Here is an 18,011-nt window from a genome sequence, read left to right on the forward strand (position 1 = left end):
AGTAAACCATTTACCAGTGGTTTTGGCACTGTGAGCAGGTGCCAGGTCGTGCTGAAAAATGAAATCTTCATCTCCATAAAGCTTTTCAGCAGATGGAAGCATGAAGTGCTCCAAAATCTCCTGATAGCTAGCTGCATTGACCCTGCCCTTGATAAAACACAGTGGACCAACACCAGCAGCTGACACGGCACCCCAGACCATCACTGACTGTGGGTACTTGATACTGGACGTCTGGCATTTTGGCATTTCCTTCTCCCCAGTCTTCCTCCAGACTCTGGCACCTTGATTTCCGAATGACATGCAGAATTTGCTTTCATCCGAGAAAAGTACTTTGGACCACTGAGCAACAGTCCAGTGCTGCTTCTCTGTAGCCCAGGTCAGGCGCTTCTGCCGCTGTTTCTGGTTCAAAAGTGGCTTGACCTGGGGAATGCGGCACCTGTAGCCCATTTCCTGCACACGCCTGTGCACGGTGGCTCTGGATGTTTCTACTCCAGACTCAGTCCACTGCTTCCGCAGGTCCCCCAAGGTCTGGAATCGGCCCTTCTCCACAATCTTCCTCGGGGTCCGGTCACCTCTTCTCGTTGTGCAGCGTTTTCTGCCACACTTTTTCCTTCCAACAGACTTCCCACTGAGGTGCCTTGATACAGCACTCTGGGAACAGCCTATTCATTCAGAAATTTCTTTCTGTGTCTTACCCTCTTACTTGAGGGTGTCAATAGTGGCCTTCTGGACAGCAGTCAGGTCGGCAGTCTTACCCATGATTGGGGTTTTGAGTGATGAACCAGGCTGGGAGTTTTAAAGGCCTCAGGAATCTTTTGCAGGTGTTAACTCGTTGATTCAGATGATTAGGTTCATAGCTCGTTTAGAGACCCTTTTAATGATATGCTAATTTTGTGAGATAGGAATTTTGGGTTTTCATGAGCTGTATGCCACAATCATCTGTATTAAGACAATAAAAGACCTGAAATATTTCAGTTAGTGTGCAATAAATCTAAAATATATGAATGTTAAATTTTCATCATTACATTATGGAAAATAATGAACTTTATCACAATATGCTAATATTTTGAGAAGGACCTGTATATCCACTACTACTCCATTCTAAGCAGCATGTTTGCTCAATCTGCAAGCACATAAAGTAAAAATATCCCCATGAACTCAGTGGAGCTGGTAAAGCTCCACATACCTGTAATACTCAATGAAAGCAGTCTGGTCTGCAAAGGCTGCCAAGTCAATCTTGGTTTTGCTGATATCTGGCAGAGCCGTCAGCTCACGGATGATGTTGTTGACCATAAGCTGCAGAAAGCGCAAAGCTTGGAGGTACTCAGTCCTTGTGGCAAAGATCTCATCCAGCCTTTCTAGATGCTGTTTAAGTCCAGCTTCCACATTGCTTCGAGCTCCTGCAACCTAAGCAAGCAGAAAAAATAGAATTGAAAGGCCATTACAGAGAAGACAATCAGAGACAAAATAGAATGACACTGACACAACAGGGTGAGCAAATTAAGATGGAATCAGACCTATAAATAAATCAGATTAAAAATGGTTAATAATACACTATAGGAGTTAAAAAAAGATGTTATAAATAATATTTCTCTTTAACTGTGTTTTATTGAGGTAAATATTGCAAGTAAGTAATACTGCAAATACCTGTTATTGCACATCTCTAAATAAGAAATGAGATAAAGAAAAAGCACAACTAAATGGACTAAATACAGTTTACTTTTCATTTTGAAAAAAGAAAAAGAAATTGAGTTATTGTCTGCTCTTTTACGTTATCAACACATTTAACACAAATTAATCATGGCCTGTGGAGCATTAAATGAATAATGTTTGTCCTTTTCGTACAATGGTCGCACAACATTAATGACAAAATATTAACAATACGTCTCCATAGTCTCCCTTTAGTTATAAGAGGAAAAGGCACAAAGGCAACTTAGAGTCACATCAGGATGTGCTCACACATTGTCTTATTATGCCAGTTCTTCCTCAAAGAACATCAGGAAAAGTATTATCAGTTGTAGCCACATTAGTGCCTCTACCTCCAACACAAAGGCACTTTAAGAATTAAACACCAAATCGATTCAGTTTGAGTTCTAAACTTTGCAAAGATTGACAGCCCCTCCATTACTTTTTATTTATTTAACACATTCAATAAACTTAGCTGAGACAGTTCAGTCCTACACTATGAAAATGTACCTTCAGGAAGATAGTTTATCTGTCTCCTTGACATTGCAGAAACAGCATACCATTGATTAAATTTTACTGAGAGATGCCAAGAATGATTTCTAAGTAGGTCCACAGAATGACTACGGATGTGGAGATGCTGCAAAGATACTACAGGCCTTTCCTCTACTCAAGCAATCACAAAGGGTAGAGTGTACAATTGCCAGTAACCTGCTCTCATTCCCCACCCCGATGCTCATCATCCCTCACAGTTTCTCCCGTAACGCCTCAAATCTTATCCACATGCCTTCTGCCTGACTGTGAAAAATTTAATCCATCAGAGAGTTGCTGGGGGTGGTCCACATTTCCCTAATCTTGACTGCCCTGTCTCCCCTTAAAATGGATTATAGCTCTTTTTCCACTCAGAAAAGGAAGTCATAAGGAAGATTTTCCATACCGGACATGGCTGTAAATGAGTCTCACCAGCTGCTAATGCACAGCTGAATAGTACCACTTTAACTCTGGTAATTTTCGGATGACATATACAATATTACTATACAAATAAAAAATAAATAAATAATCACTGCATTTTAAACTCAACAAACATCAAAAACTTAGAGCCTGGTTTCTAAAGAAAGACATTTAATAGAATGTATTTATGATGGTGAAAGTAGCAATCATATGGTTGCAAAAATTACAAGAAGGCTCTCACTTTTAAAAGCAAGCACTACGTAAAAGAGTGTGCACTCCCGTAAACTCGAAACGCACATTTCGATATAGTGTGATTGCAATGTTCTCTAACTCATTATTTCCTGGCAGCAGTGAAGCTGAATACGAGAAACAAGGTTTAATTATAGAAAGCGTGTGAACAATCAAAGGCTCCGTTCAATAGCAAAGGGAGAATGGTCTGTATCTAATCTTTCGCTCTATGAGACATCGCAGGCGGCCTGTCAAATTCATTATAGGAAAACCCTTAAAAGCCATGAGCAGTGTCAACGCTTCTTAGAGAAAATCACTAACCTAGGTGAAGAACTGAGGAGAAGGGATGACAACAGAATGGATGGCTAAAATTGAATTACTTCTATACATTACATAAAAAACAACAAAAACGCTTCAAAGACAAAATAAAAAAATAAAAACAATCAAGTCAGTTGAGGCCAGTAAAAAAAAACAATAAGCTTTTTTGTTATTACTCTAAATTTAAGACTAAACACTACTCAGATCAACTTCAGCTTAATAGGATAGCTCTATATCCAAGTCATCAGCTCTGTAAGTGGAATAAGTTGCAGCAGGCTACAGTTCTGCACACAAGAAAGCCTCTGTGTCTCTGGGGGGCATTAATTCTTCTCATGCAGCCATGGTATATTTCATGCTTTAGGATTAAATCAATTAAAGATACCCGAGTCGACTAAAAGGGTGTAGAGAAAATTAGAGCTGCATCCCATCTCTACTACCTATACAGCAAGAAGCCTATTACAGTTATCAGTATACCAAGCATTAATAATGCAGGTAAAGTGAACAATCCCGAAATTAACTGCTTATTTATTGTCTTTATAGATGTTGTGGTTTTCTGTTTTTGTAGAGGAATGGTGCAAAGATTATAATATTTTAAGAATACAACAAACGTTTTTTAAATGACTATTACAATAAAAAGATTAAAGAACAGGTAACATTTTTTTTAAACTTTCCTTTCTGTATATATTCAGGATTGTATCTCATGATAGTTATATTCATGTCCATGACTGAAATCCAGAAATATGTAAGCAAAATTGCCTGAAGAAATATTGGCTAAGAGCAGTAGCTTGGAGACAAAAGCTGTCATTTTAATACAAACAACTTCTGGGAGTGGTGGATGGAAGTTAAGTGAAAATGTTATATGCAATGTATACAGTTACAGCTGCAGTCAAAGACTCATTCATTTGATTTAACACTGTGGAAAAGCAGCAGATGCTTTGTTCCGACAGAGGAAACAAGTAAAATATAATGGAAAAGATTTTGTATAAACTTTCTGTTCACAAAAAAACTGCTTCGGCTATCTTCGTGGTCTGGCTGTTTACTCCCTTCTTAAAGTATCTGTCCAGGCGGTGGCATAAACTGTATCATATACTTCTTACTAGGTTGTTATTCCCCTTAAGTTTAAAACTCCAATTGTTTCATAATCCAGGGGACAAAACATTTCAAACAAAGAGTGTTTTCTTCTGTAAGTGAGAAGAAATCTGTTTGCTTAAGAGAATACCTGTAGAAAAAGAGCTCACCCTATCCTTTACCTGTGTTGCCACAAAGCAAACACTTTCCATTTGTCTCTCTGAGATCTTCCCATCACAAACATCTTTTTTGTACTTTCTGTGATTACTGTGAGAGATTTACAGATGCTACAGTATGTCGTTATCCATATATAGTAATGGGTGCGATTTAAAATACTTTAGTTTCAGAAAAGTGTGTTTAAAATGTACTTGTCCACTGTAAAATCCACTGTGTCTTTATTTATGTTGCACACTGTCAAGAATTCCAGGTTTTCTAGCTCAAAACTCATGTAAGAAAGTACATAACATCAGAACTGCAGTATAATAAACACAAATTCCTATTTTCACACCCAGTTAAAAGTACCATGCAAACTTAAATCATTTAGTAATTCATGGACAGTAATTGCATTCCAGTTTGGACACTAATTTCTCTACACAGTGATAAACTATGTGGTAGAAGAGTACTTTAACTGGATTATGATTCTGACATGTCATACATACACACATAGAGTACAGAGAGCAGAAGTGCAGGGGATGGAAAGAGGAGCAGCTTAGCATCCATTAATGCACAGCAGATGGGAGTTAATCCTCTTCTTTCTCTTTGCAATTATTGCTTCCTGCAAGGCTGCTTTCTTACTCTTCCTCCTTATTCCTATTCCTCCTGCCCCTAAGCTTCCAAAATACCATCCCTGAATACAGGTCAGGAGTTTCATAGAAATAATCCCTATTTACACATCCTCCACTAGAAGTCACCTAAATTCCCTTAGTGTGACAAAAAGGTGGATACAGACCCCCCTGCAGTGAGGTGCTGCTCTGGACAGAGCAAGGGCTCTGTTGTTTACCAGCTGTAAAGCGATGCCTCCACCATGCCATGCCTTTGCTGTTATCTAAATTATTATTTATAAAAGAAGCATTCACACTCACATTTTATGTTCATATTTTTTACAACAGTAACACTGGTATTGCCTGGTCAGCTTACTAATTTCTATAAAAGGTGTACAACCTGCTTTCCAAAACCAGACCATTAATTATTAATTAATTAATTAAATCTGATGTTGACAATGCATTTCATAGAAGTTATATATTTTCTCCTTATATTACTGATTATTTTACTATAAAGTAAAAGTAAACACTGATAGCAGAGTTATTCTACTGTATACTGATCTATATGACATGTTCAATATTTATGATCTGGTAGAGTGCAGAGCAGAGGTTGGCAGGCTTTTCTCACCCGACTGTTGATACCATCCAGAGTGTGATTGACGTTGTAGAGAGAGTAGGTCAGCTGGTAGATCCCATCATTGGTCTCGCTGTTCCCATAGAAACCCACTCCTACAGCAGAACTGATGAGAAATTCAGAAAAAAGGGAAATTATAAAATTTTTTTTGCAGTAACTTTGCCACATTTAAACTACAGGCCACAAAGGGCACATTTGTCTAATAATACAGTAAATGCTCATTCATGACTTCTTTTCATCCTAGTTTCATGTTTGGAAACATCTCTTTCTGCTTTGTTACCATATGGGCTAGGGTCATGCAAAACCTTAGTAGAATGGCAAACTGAATTTCATAATTTTCATGAAGATCCATTATCCATGTGTTCTGTGCAATTTAATGTTTTACCACAAAGAAAAACAATCAAGAAAAAAAATCTTAATTTTAAACTAAGTAGAAGTGCTGAAAGCAAAAATTATTTTAAGTAACATTATTTTATCAAATTTAATGACTTCTAAATGTAAGTGCATTCAGTGTTGTAACTAGTTGTCCTTTTATTTTATTTAACATAAAATGTTTAGTAGCATATCCTTAACTAAGCATGGGATAGTTTACCGTATCAATCTACACCGTTTTAAAATATTATACAAAACTGCTTTTCCATTGTACTGTTACTGTGACGTATAGTCCTTTAAAAAAGATGTTGAGAGAAAGTTCCAGAGTGACCTGAGTTTTCTCCTGCTATATAGAGCATAAAGTAAAGTATTGCTGCCCTCCCCTCACCTGTTGATGCTCAATGTTCACTGAAAGAAAGCTTTCATGTTTTACTTCCCTTACAAATAAGACAAATTTGGCTGTTTCTAAATATATTCAATAGCAAAATACATGAAACCATAAACAGTTATGAACACCAAAATACGAAGAAAAACAGAAAAACACTATCTGTCCCAATCAGAGAAGCATGCATATGTTCTTTAGCTAGATCTTTCAAGTGTCTAAGAAAGAGAAATCTGACACAAGTACTTCTAGTAAAAGTCATCTGCTTTCATTTGCACATCTACAAAAACAATATTGTGTCCTAATTAAAATACACTTGGAAAACTAAACCCAGTCTCACTTCTATCTCATTGCCATGTTTTGTTTTCAAATATGGTTGTTCTTTTGGGCAAAACTTCCTCTAGATAAAACTTTGTAGATCATTGTAAGAGTTGATGGATATCGCTTAGATTTGTGTTTGTCTTTTTTTTTTTTTTTTGCACACATAACCAAAAACCTGCTTCTTTTCTCTCTTTTGATTGTGAAATATGACACAAAAGGAACATTAACTACAATCAAATCTTACCAAAAAAGATGCAATTAGAGCAGTACATATAAGTTCAGCTGCACAGATGTGTTTAAACAATTACCTAATTGAGTTTGGTTTAAGAAGCCACACAGTCCTGTTTTATGCCTTTCAAAGCTTCTGTGCTTGAGTTGATATGTGCTGGTCTTCATAATAAGCTGCTGGTCTTCATAATAAGCTCTTCATTAACATTGCTGCCAAGATGACACATCAGCAACAATACGGAGCACCTAATGACTTAGTAATGAAACAATAATGAGGCACACTGATCATCATGGGGCAGCTCAGACTCTAGGGAAACACTTTTTGTGGCTGTGCAAAAGCACTCCCTGTAGCAACCAGAGGATATAAAAGAAAGGAAACCAATAGAGAATGAGACCAAAGCACAGGATTTATAGATGCCAGGATATTTTGTTGTGTGGACGGCTACACAAGAAATTTTGTTTTTCTTTTATGCAAGGAGCCAAACAAAGCAGCCCCAATTGGGAAAAAAAAGACTACACACTACTTCAGAGGCAATAGAAACTAAGTCAAGAGGGGATTTTTTTATATTAAATTTAAGAACTAAATTTAATTTATCCCAATCATTTAGCAAAAAAATAAAAAAATACATTAAGGGATGTGCTTCGTCTATTATAGCTGTAAATCTAATAAACCATGCTGACAATAAAGCTGCATTTAGTAAATAGAACATAAATAGAACCTTCTTGCGTTTTATGAAAGTACGAAGACATATTCAGCATATCTAATAAACATCCCATGGTCAGGCAGTTGTTAGTGTTTCTAACATCTGAGATATCCTATCTTATCCATCTACAGTACAGACCAAACGTTTGGACACATTTTCTCATTCAAAGAGTTTTCTTTATTTTCATGACTATGAATATTGCAGCTTCACACTGAAGGCATCAAAACTGTGAATTAACACATGTGGAATTATATACTAAACAAAAAACTGTGAAGCAACTGAAAATATGTCTTATATTCTAGGTTCTTCATATAGCCACCTTTTGCTTTGATTACTGCTTTGCACACTTTTGGCTATCATGAATCACTAAGGTAGTCGAAGTAGAACAAACCAGAGGATGAAAACAGACTCAAAACACAGGTGTAGATGGTAAGTGAAATGTACAGGTCCTTCTCAAAATATTAGCATATTGTGATAAAGTTCATTATTTTCCATAATGTCATGATGAAAATTTAACATTCACATATTTTAGATTCATTGCACACTAACTGAAATATTTCAGGTCTTTTATTGTCTTAATACGGATGATTTTGGCATACAGCTCATGAAAACCCAAAATTCCTATCTCACAAAATTAGCATATCATTAAAAGGGTCTCTAAACGAGCTATGAACCTAATCATCTGAATCAACGAGTTAACTCTAAACACCTGCAAAAGATTCCTGAGGCCTTTAAAACTCCCAGCCTGGTTCATCACTCAAAACCCCAATCATGGGTAAGACTGCCGACCTGACTGCTGTCCAGAAGGCCACTATTGACACCCTCAAGCAAGAGGGTAAGACACAGAAAGACATTTCTGAATGAATAGGCTGTTCCCAGAGTGCTGTATCAAGGCACCTCAGTGGCAAGTCTGTGGGAAGGAAAAAGTGTGGCAGAAAACGCTGCACAACGAGAAGAGGTGACCGGACCCTGAGGAAGATTGTGGAGAAGGGCCGATTCCAGACCTTGGGGGACCTGCGGAAGCAGTGGACTGAGTCTGGAGTAGAAACATCCAGAGCCACCGTGCACAGGCGTGTGCAGGAAATGGGCTACAGGTGCCGCATTCCCCAGGTCAAGCCACTTTTGAACCAGAAACAGCAGCAGAAGTGCCTGACCTGGGCTACAGAGAAGCAGCACTGGACTGTTGCTCAGTGGTCCAAAGTACTTTTTTCGGATGAAAGCAAATTCTGCATGTCATTCGGAAATCAAGGTGCCAGAGTCTGGAGGAAGACTGGGGAGAAGGAAATGCCAAAATGCCAGAAGTCCAGTGTCAAGTACCCACAGTCAGTGATGGTCTGGGGTGCCGTGTCAGCTGCTGGTGTTGGTCCACTGTGTTTTATCAAGGGCAGGGTCAATGCAGCTAGCTATCAGGAGATTTTGGAGCACTTCATGCTTCCATCTGCTGAAAAGCTTTATGGAGATGAAGATTTCATTTTTCAGCACGACCTGGCACCTGCTCACAGTGCCAAAACCACTGGTAAATGGTTTACTGACCATGGTATCACTGTGCTCAATTGGCCTGCCAACTCTCCTGACCTGAACCCCATAGAGAATCTGTGGGATATTGTGAAGAGAACGTTGAGAGACTCAAGACCCAACACTCTGGATGAGCTAAAGGCCGCTATTGAAGCATCCTGGGCCTCCATAAGACCTCAGCAGTGCCACAGGCTGATTGCCTCCATGCCACGCCGCATTGAAGCAGTCATTTCTGCCAAAGGATTCCCGACCAAGTATTGAGTGCATAACTGTACATGATTATTTGAAGGTTGACGTTTTTTGTGTTAAAAACACTTTTCTTTATTAGTCGGATGAAATATGCTAATTTTGTGAGATAGGAATTTTGGGTTTTCATGAGCTGTATGCCAAAATCATCCGTATTAAGACAATAAAAGACCTGAAATATTTCAGTTAGTGTGCAATGAATCTAAAATATATGAATGTTAAATTTTCATCATGACATTATGGAAAATAATTAACTTTATCACAATATGCTAATATTTTGAGAAGGACCTGTATTCCTAATGTAGACTTGCCTAGGATAATAGGTTGGTGTTGTCCAGGAACCATGGGAGGAGGACGAAATCCAGGAATCTAAGGTGAGAGTGCTGATGGTGAGTTTATTTACAGTGCAGTCCTTAGGTGAGTATTTACCAGGTGAAGGCAGGCAGGCAGATAGGCAGGTCGACAGGTAGACAGGCAGGTAGGTAGCCGGGCAGGTAGGCAGACAGGCAATCCACATAATTGAAGTTATGTTCAAGTGAAGACCTTCTTCTTCTTCTTGTATTATTTTTGGCAGTTGGCAAATAACTTTACGGTGTGCATAACCACCACTGACTGGTATGGAGTGTGGTTCTTCATGGTTTTAAATCTTATTTACTATTCCAACAATCAAATTCTATTTATTAATTTAGTTTTCTTTTTTTAAATCTAACTATAATTTGAATATGCTTGCTACCTAAATTTCTTTGCAAAGTCAGTCAGTCAGTCATTTTCTACCGCTTATTCCATAGTGGGTCGCGGGGGAGCTGGTGCCTATCTCCAGCAGTCTATGGGCGAGAGGCAAAGCATCTATTAAAATAAAATTTTCTTTAATACCTTCAAATTCTCTCCTCAAAATTGTTCTTTCTTATTCATATTTCTGACACTTCAATATTACATGTTCTATTGTTTCCTCCTCTCCACAATGATCACATGTTCCTGTATTATATTTCTTTATTTTAAACAATGTAGAATTAAGTCCTGTATGTCCCAATCTTAATCTTGTAATTAATCTTTCCTCTTTTCTGCTCCTTCTTCTAGTTCTTACTTCTCCTACTATCTTGTTGATTCTGTAAAACCATCTTCTTTTCCTTTCTTCATCCCACCTTTTTTGCCACTCTTTCCTGATTCTCTGTTTAATTATATTTCTCGCCTCTGACCTACTAATATTAATTATAAAGCTAATGTTTTTTTGTGTTGCCTTCTTTGCCATCATGTCTGCCATCTCATTCCCTCCAACTCCTACGTGTGCTGGTACCCATAAAAACACTAATATTAATCCCATTCTTTGTATTCTGAATAAAGTATGTTTTATTTCCTACAAAATATCTGGTCTACCCTCTGAATGATTATGTTTTAAACTTAATAATGCTGATCTTGAGTCTGAACAAATTATTGTTTTTAATGGTTTTATATCCTCCACCCACTGCACTGCTAACAATATGGCTAATAATTCTCCTGAATATATCGATAATCCATCTGTAATTCTTTTTCCTACTTTTATTTTAAATTCTGGTATTATAAATGCTACTCCTATTTTTTCATCTGTTTTTGATGCATCTGTGTAAATCTGGACATAATGATAGTAATTGTTTATATATTCCTGTATTATACTTGAATCTAAACTACATTTCGTATCTTTTTTCTTTTCCATCAATGCCATATCCACCACTGCTTCTGGTAATAACCATGGTGGTACCACTGGCAAAAGCAACATTGAACTTATTTCTTTTTCCTATATTTGAAATTCTTCTGCTTTGTTACTGATAATCCAACCAAAATTCTTAACTTGTTTTGTTTTTTTTTTTCCCAGCATGGTTTTAAAATATCACGTGTGGGATGATCCGGATTATTGCTTTGTAAGTTTATCCAGTAATTTATTGCTAACTCTTTCCTTCTTATATCTAATGGCATCTCTCCCATCTCTACCTGGAGTTCTGCTATTGGACTGGTTCTGATTGCTCCTGTACAAATTCGTAAAGCTTGATGTTGTATATTGTCTAATTTTATAAGATGTGTGTTTGCTGCTGATCCATAAATTATACTTCCATAATCACTATTTGATCTAATTAATCCTGTATAAATTATTTTTAATGATGTTTGATCTGCTCCCCAATCAATACCAGCCATACATCTCATAATGTTTAATATTTTTTTGCAGTTATCTATGATTCTTTCTATATGTACTTTCCATATAATTTTTTCATCAAACAATATACCTACAAATTTATATTTTTTACTTGTTCTAAAACTTGATTGTATAATTTTAGTTTTATATTTTCTCTTTTCCTTTTCTGTGTAAACACCATTAGTTTTGTTTTTTCTGCTGAGAATTTAAATCCCCATTGATTTGCCCATTGTTCTATTCTAATAATCTCATCCTGTATTTTCTTTTCAATAATTTTGATATTACGACCCCTTTTCCATATAGCTCCATCATCTGCAAATAGTGAGCAACCGATATTACCAATATTTTAAAATATTTTATCATTATAGAAAACAATAATGGACTTATAATACTTCCTTGAGGAGTACCATTATCTATTATATATTTTCCTGACAATTCTTGACCAATTCTTACTTGTATTGTTCTATTTGATAAAAAATCTTTAATCCAGTTAAACATTTTTCTAGTAATACCCATTTAATTTAATTTAATTAATAATCCTTCTACCCACAACATTTGATGTTAATGCGATTGGTCTATAATTTTCTGGTTTTGTGTTATCTTTTCCTGGTTTAGCTATTGGAATAATTATTGCTTCCTTCCAGCTCTGTGGCAGCTCTCCCTCCTCCCAGACTTTATTGTATAATTCTAATATTTTTTCTTTTGCTTTGTCATTAAGATGTTCTATCATTGTATAGTAAATTTGATATTTTCCAGATGATGTATTTTTTGTTTTTCTGGTTACAAAGTTCAACTCTCCTTTTGTAAATGGTTAATTTATTAATTTATTTGTATCTACGTTATTTCGCATCAAGTATTTATATTTCATCTTTGTGATTTCCCCACCTTTCTTTCCCTCTTCACTATTATTATTTGAACTATGAATTTTACTAAATGTTTTAGCTAATATTTCAGCTTTTTCTTTATCTTCTGTTATAATTGTATTATCTATTTTTAATATATGATATCCATATTCTTTTCTAATACCATTCATTCTTTTAATTGTTTTCCAAATTTGATCAATTTTTGTTTCTCTCCCTGCGGTATTACAAAAGTTTCTCCAATATTCTCTTTTTGCATTCTTAATGATCTTTCTTACCTTTGCCTGCTTTCTTTTGTACTCAATTATATTCTGATAAATTGGGTTACTTTTTAACATCTTAAATGCTTTATTTCTTAATTTTATTACGGTACTTCACTACATTCTTTTGTCCACCATGGCACAATTTTCTTATCGTTCTGTCTTACTCCTTTTTTTATTGACTCTTCTGTAGCCTGTAAGATTTTTTTTTTTTTTTTACAGATATTTATATTTAAACTATTTATATCAATTGACTCATCTATTTCTTCCAATTTCTTTTGACTTAAATATTTAAATTTTTCCCAATCAGCCTTATTAAAGTTCCATCTTTTATATAATCCTGTATTCCTGTTATTTATTAATATTCCTGTTATGATTTTAATGGGGTAATGATCACTACCTACTGTTGTATCTTTGTCAATGTCCCACTCACAGTTATTGGCTAAACAATTTGATACTATTGTTAAATCAATCACAGACTCTGTTCCTGTTTTTACATTAATTATTGTTCCTCTTCCATCATTTATACATACCAAATTTTTTATTTCCATTATTTCTTCAATAACTTGTCCATTTTTATCATTACATTTTCCCCATAATGTGTTGTTAGCATTAAAATCTCCACACCAGACTACTTTTCCTTCTAAGTATCCCATTAATTCATCCATCAACTTGAATGATAATATTTGACATGGATTATAAAAATGTATTGTCTTACATTTTTCTTTGTTATTGTAAATTTCAACTACTATGTATTCTAAATTTTTACCTTTTCCTAATATCTGATATTGTATCCCTTCTTTTATAAATATTCCACATCCTCCTCCACTTCCTTCTTGTCTATCCCTTCTGATACTATTGTACCCTTTAACTACAAAATCTAGGTTTGGTTTTAACCACGTCTCCTGTATACATATAATTTCTGGTTTTTCTTCAATTCCATCTCTATACCCTTTAAATTCCTGTCCATTAGCTATTAAGCTTCTTGCATCCCATTGTAATATTATCATATGTTTCTATCAGCTGGGGTTCCTCCTTGCCTTCCATCTGTTTCCAACTTTTTATTAATGTATTCCCAAGATCCTTCTTTGAACCCTAAGAACTTTTCTGCTCCTCTGACAATTATTTTAATCCTTTCCGTTTTGTGTTTAGCCTGTTCAGTGCAGTTAATGACATAAGCTATAAATAATATAATTTTTTCCACAGACATTGTGACATTTCCTCTGATTCTATTTTTCTTTGTTGATAAGCTGGAATCTTAATTTGACCTGCATCCCTTGATCTTTCATTCTGGACATTTTTGACTGCTTCAGCATAGCTTATGTTTTTAGTCATCTTAATTTGTTGAATTTCTTTTGCTTTCTTCCTTACCTCACATCCCCCGAATGTAACTCTATGTTGCCCTCCACAATTGCAACATTTTTCCTGCACTTCTTCCCCACAATCTTCAATTCTGTGATCTTCTCCACACTTTGGACATCTTTGTTTACCTTTGCAGACAGCTGCTATATGACCATATCTCTGACATTTAAAACATCTTAGTGGTGGAGGAATGAAAGGCCTCACAGAAAAACTCAGATATCCTTTTTGACATTTTGTAGCAACACTGTTTCTTCAAAGTCTGTTAAAATTGACAGGCTTCCTACTCTTCCTCCATTTACATTTTTTGTCAGTCTTTTTAGATTTTTTACTTTTGCACCAACAATGCTTTTTTAAAAATGTGTCTATATCTTCCTCCAGAGGAATGACATAAATTACCCCCCGAACAATTTTATCTTCTCCTATAATCTTCCTCTCTGTCACCGTTTTCTTGCAAATGTTTTCAACTTGTAAAGCCTTTCTTCTTTGTTCTTCGGTTTTACACAACACCAGTATATTTCCATCTCTCAATACCTTCACCATTTCAACATCTCCTATCTTTTTTATTATTTCTCTAGATAGAGAAATAGGACTCGGGTTCTCTTTTTCCTCTTCATTTTTTATCTTTAATATTATTTTACATTCTTCCTTTCCAATTTTCCTCCTAACTACTCTCTCTTCTTCAGAACAGTTTTCTTCCAACTCTCTTTTCCTCCTTTGGCTAATATTTTTCCTTCTTCTGCTTTACCTCTTCCCCATCCTCTCTCTCTACTTACTGGCGTCCATTCATCAAAGTCCATATTGTCCACCTGTGTATCCATTCTGAATCATTCACATACCAGTTTATGCCATTTACCGCCACTTCCAAAAATAAATGACCTCTCAGTATCTATGTGCTCGATACTGTTAACAAATTTCAGTTCTCAGTTCTCGGCAGCAATTCCGGACAGTAAAGTCAGGTGATCTCCGTCTGCGACTCTCAATGACCAAACAGCAGTGAATGGTAGTTAAGTGTTTTCCAAACCCTAACTGGTGTATTGTTGCACTGCGGTGTCCCCAGCGAAGACCTGTTCCAGCAGCTGCCTTAAGAAAACCAGAGAGCTCGTCAGGAGATGAGCTGCAGCTGTTGATAATGAGCTGCCAGAACCAACCAGGAGGAGAGGAGCTGAGATCCAACATTGGCATTCTGTTGATGAGCTTCAAGAGGTAGTTACCTGAAATGGTTTTTTCACAGGTGTGCCCTGTCTGGTTTAATAAGTGGGATTTCAAGCCTTATAAATGGGGTTGGGACCATCAGTTGTGTTGTGCAGGAGGTGGATACAGTACACAGTTGGTAGTCCTACTGAATAGACTGTTAGAATTTGTATTATGGCAAGAAAAAAGCAGCTAAGTAAAGAAAAACGAGTGGCCATCATTACTTTAAGAAATGAAGGTCAGTCAGTCTGAACAATTGGGAAAACTTTGAAAGTATCCCCAAGTGCAGTCGCAAAAACCATCAAGCGCTACAAAGAAACTGGCTCACATGAGGACCGCCCCAAGAAAGGAAGACCAAGAGTCACCTATGCTGTGGACGATAAGTTCGTCCGAGTCACCAGCCTCAGAAATCGCAGGTTAACAGCAGCTCAGATTAGAGAACAGGTCAATGCCACACAGAGTTCTAGCAGCAGACACATCTCTAGAACAACTGTTAAGAGGAGACTGTGTGAATCAGGCCTTGATGGTAAAATAGCTGCTAGGAAACCACTGCTGAGGACAGGCAACAAGCAGAAGATACTTGTTTGGGCTAAAGAACACAAGAAATGGACATTAGACCAGTGGAAATCTGTGCTTTGGTCTGATGAGTCCAAGTTTGAGATCTTTGGTTCCAACCACCGTGTCTTTGTGCGGCGCAGAAGAGGTGAACGGATGGACTCTACATGCCTGGTTCCCACCATGAAGCATGGAGGAGGAGGTGTGATGATGTGGGGTGCTTTGCTGGTGACACTGTTGGGGATTTATTCAAAATTGAAGGCATACTGAACCAGCATGGCTACCACAGCATCTTGCAGCGGCATGCTATTCCATCCGGTTTGCGTTTAGTTGGACCATCATTTATTTTTCAACAGGACAATGACCCCAAACACACCTCCAGGCTATGTAAGGGCTATTTGACCAAGAAGGAGAGTGATGAGGTGATGCGCCAGATGACCTGGCCTCCACAGTCACCGGACCTGAACCCAATCAAGATGGTTTGGCGTGAGCTGGACTGCAGAGTGAAGGCAAAAGGGCCAACAAGTGCTAAGCATCTCTGAGAACTCCTTCAAGACTGTTGGAAAACCATTTCAGGTGACTACCTCTTGAAGCTCATCAACAGAATGCCAAGAGTGTGCGGAGCAGTAATCAAAGCAAAAGGTGGCTACTTTGAAGAACCTAGAATATAAGACATATTTTCAGTTGTTTCACACTCTTTTGTTCAGAATATAATTCCACATGAGTTAATTCATAGTTTTGATGCCTTCAGTGTGAAGGTACAATATTCATAGTCATGAAAATAAAGAAAAGTCTTTGAATGAGAAGGTGTGTTCAAACCTTTGGTCTGTACTGTATTTTAATTTCTTATTTTGTTATTATTTCTGTCTTACCTGTCACTTTGCCGTCAATACAACTAAATTTCCCCCGTGTTCTTACAGGTCCACTGAGCATTTTTTTCCTTTTTACTTAGTAGTTTAGTTAAATATTATTAGCCTAGTTAAAGGGTTTGTTAAGTATTTAGCTTGAAGTTATATCATTATGTTAATACTTATCTACAGTGCCTTGCGAAAGTACTCGGCCCCCTTGAACTTTTCAACCTCTTGCCACATTTCAGGCTTCAAACATAAAGATATAAAATTCTAATTTTTTGTGAAGAATCAACAACAAGTGGGACACAATCGTGAAGTGGAATGAAATTTATTGGATGTGTCAAACTTTTTTAACAAATAAAAAACTGAAAAGTGGGGCGTGGAATATTATTCGGCCCCCTTGCGTTAATATTTTGTAGCGCCATCCTTTGCTGCAATTACACCTGCAAGTCACTTGGGGTATGTCTCTATCAGTTTTGCACATCGAGAGACTGAAATTCTTGTCCATTCTTCCTTGCAAAACAGCTCAAGCTCAGTGAGGTTGGATGGAGAGCGTTCGTGAACAGCAGTCTTCAGCTCTTTCCACAGATTTTCGATTGGATTCAGGTCTGGACTTTGACTTGGCCATTCCAACACCTGGATACATTTATTTGTGAACCATTCCATTGTAGATTTGGCTTTATGTTTTGGATCATTGTCTTGTTGGAAGATAAATCTCCGTCCCAGTCTCAGGTCTCTTGCAGACTTCAACAGGTTTTCTTCCAGTATGGTCCTGTATTTGGCCCCATCCATCTTCCCATCAATTGTCACCATCTTCCCTGTTCCTGCTGATGAAAAGCAGGCCCAGACCATGATGCTGCCACCACCATGTTTGACAGTAGGGATGGTGTGTTCAGGGTGATGAGCTGTGTTAGCTTTTACGCCAAACATATCGTTTTGCATTGTGGCCAAACAGTTCGATTTTGGTTTCATCTGACCAAAGCACCTTCTTCCACGTTTGGTGTGTCTCCCAGGTGGCTTGTGGCAAACTTTAAACGAGACTTTTTATGGATATGTTTGAGAAATGGCTTTCTTCTTGCCACTCTTCCATAAAGGCCAGATTTGTGCAGTGTACGACTGATTGTTGTCCTATGGACAGACTCTCCCACCTCAGCTGTAGATCTCTGCAGTTCATCCAGAGTGATCATGGGCCTCTTGGCTGCTTCTCTGATCAGTCTTCTCCTTGTTCGAGATGAGAGTTTAGAGGGACGGTCAAGTCTTGGTAGATTTGTAGTGGTCTGATACTCGTTCCATTTCAATATGATTGCTTGCACAGTGCTCCTTGGGATGTTTAAAGCTTGGGAAATCTTTTTGTATC

At 37.2% G+C, this 18,011-nt stretch overlaps 1 protein-coding gene across 1 annotated transcript in view; it reads right to left on the reverse strand.

Moving 5' to 3' along the window:
- The window catches only part of LOC124864015 (protein tweety homolog 2-like), a 50,131-nt gene that overhangs the window by 18,961 nt on the left and 13,159 nt on the right, over positions 1-18,011 (reverse strand). The window contains exons 4-5 of the mRNA XM_047358616.1: positions 5,638-5,749; positions 1,187-1,407 (exon numbers count right to left, since the gene is read on the reverse strand). Of these exons, the coding sequence (XP_047214572.1) occupies positions 1,187-1,407; positions 5,638-5,749 (333 nt within the window). The remainder of the gene's footprint in view (positions 1-1,186; positions 1,408-5,637; positions 5,750-18,011) is intronic.

Source organism: Girardinichthys multiradiatus, chromosome Y, assembly GCF_021462225.1.
Source record: "Girardinichthys multiradiatus isolate DD_20200921_A chromosome Y, DD_fGirMul_XY1, whole genome shotgun sequence".
NCBI classification, from domain to species: domain Eukaryota; kingdom Metazoa; phylum Chordata; class Actinopteri; order Cyprinodontiformes; family Goodeidae; genus Girardinichthys; species Girardinichthys multiradiatus.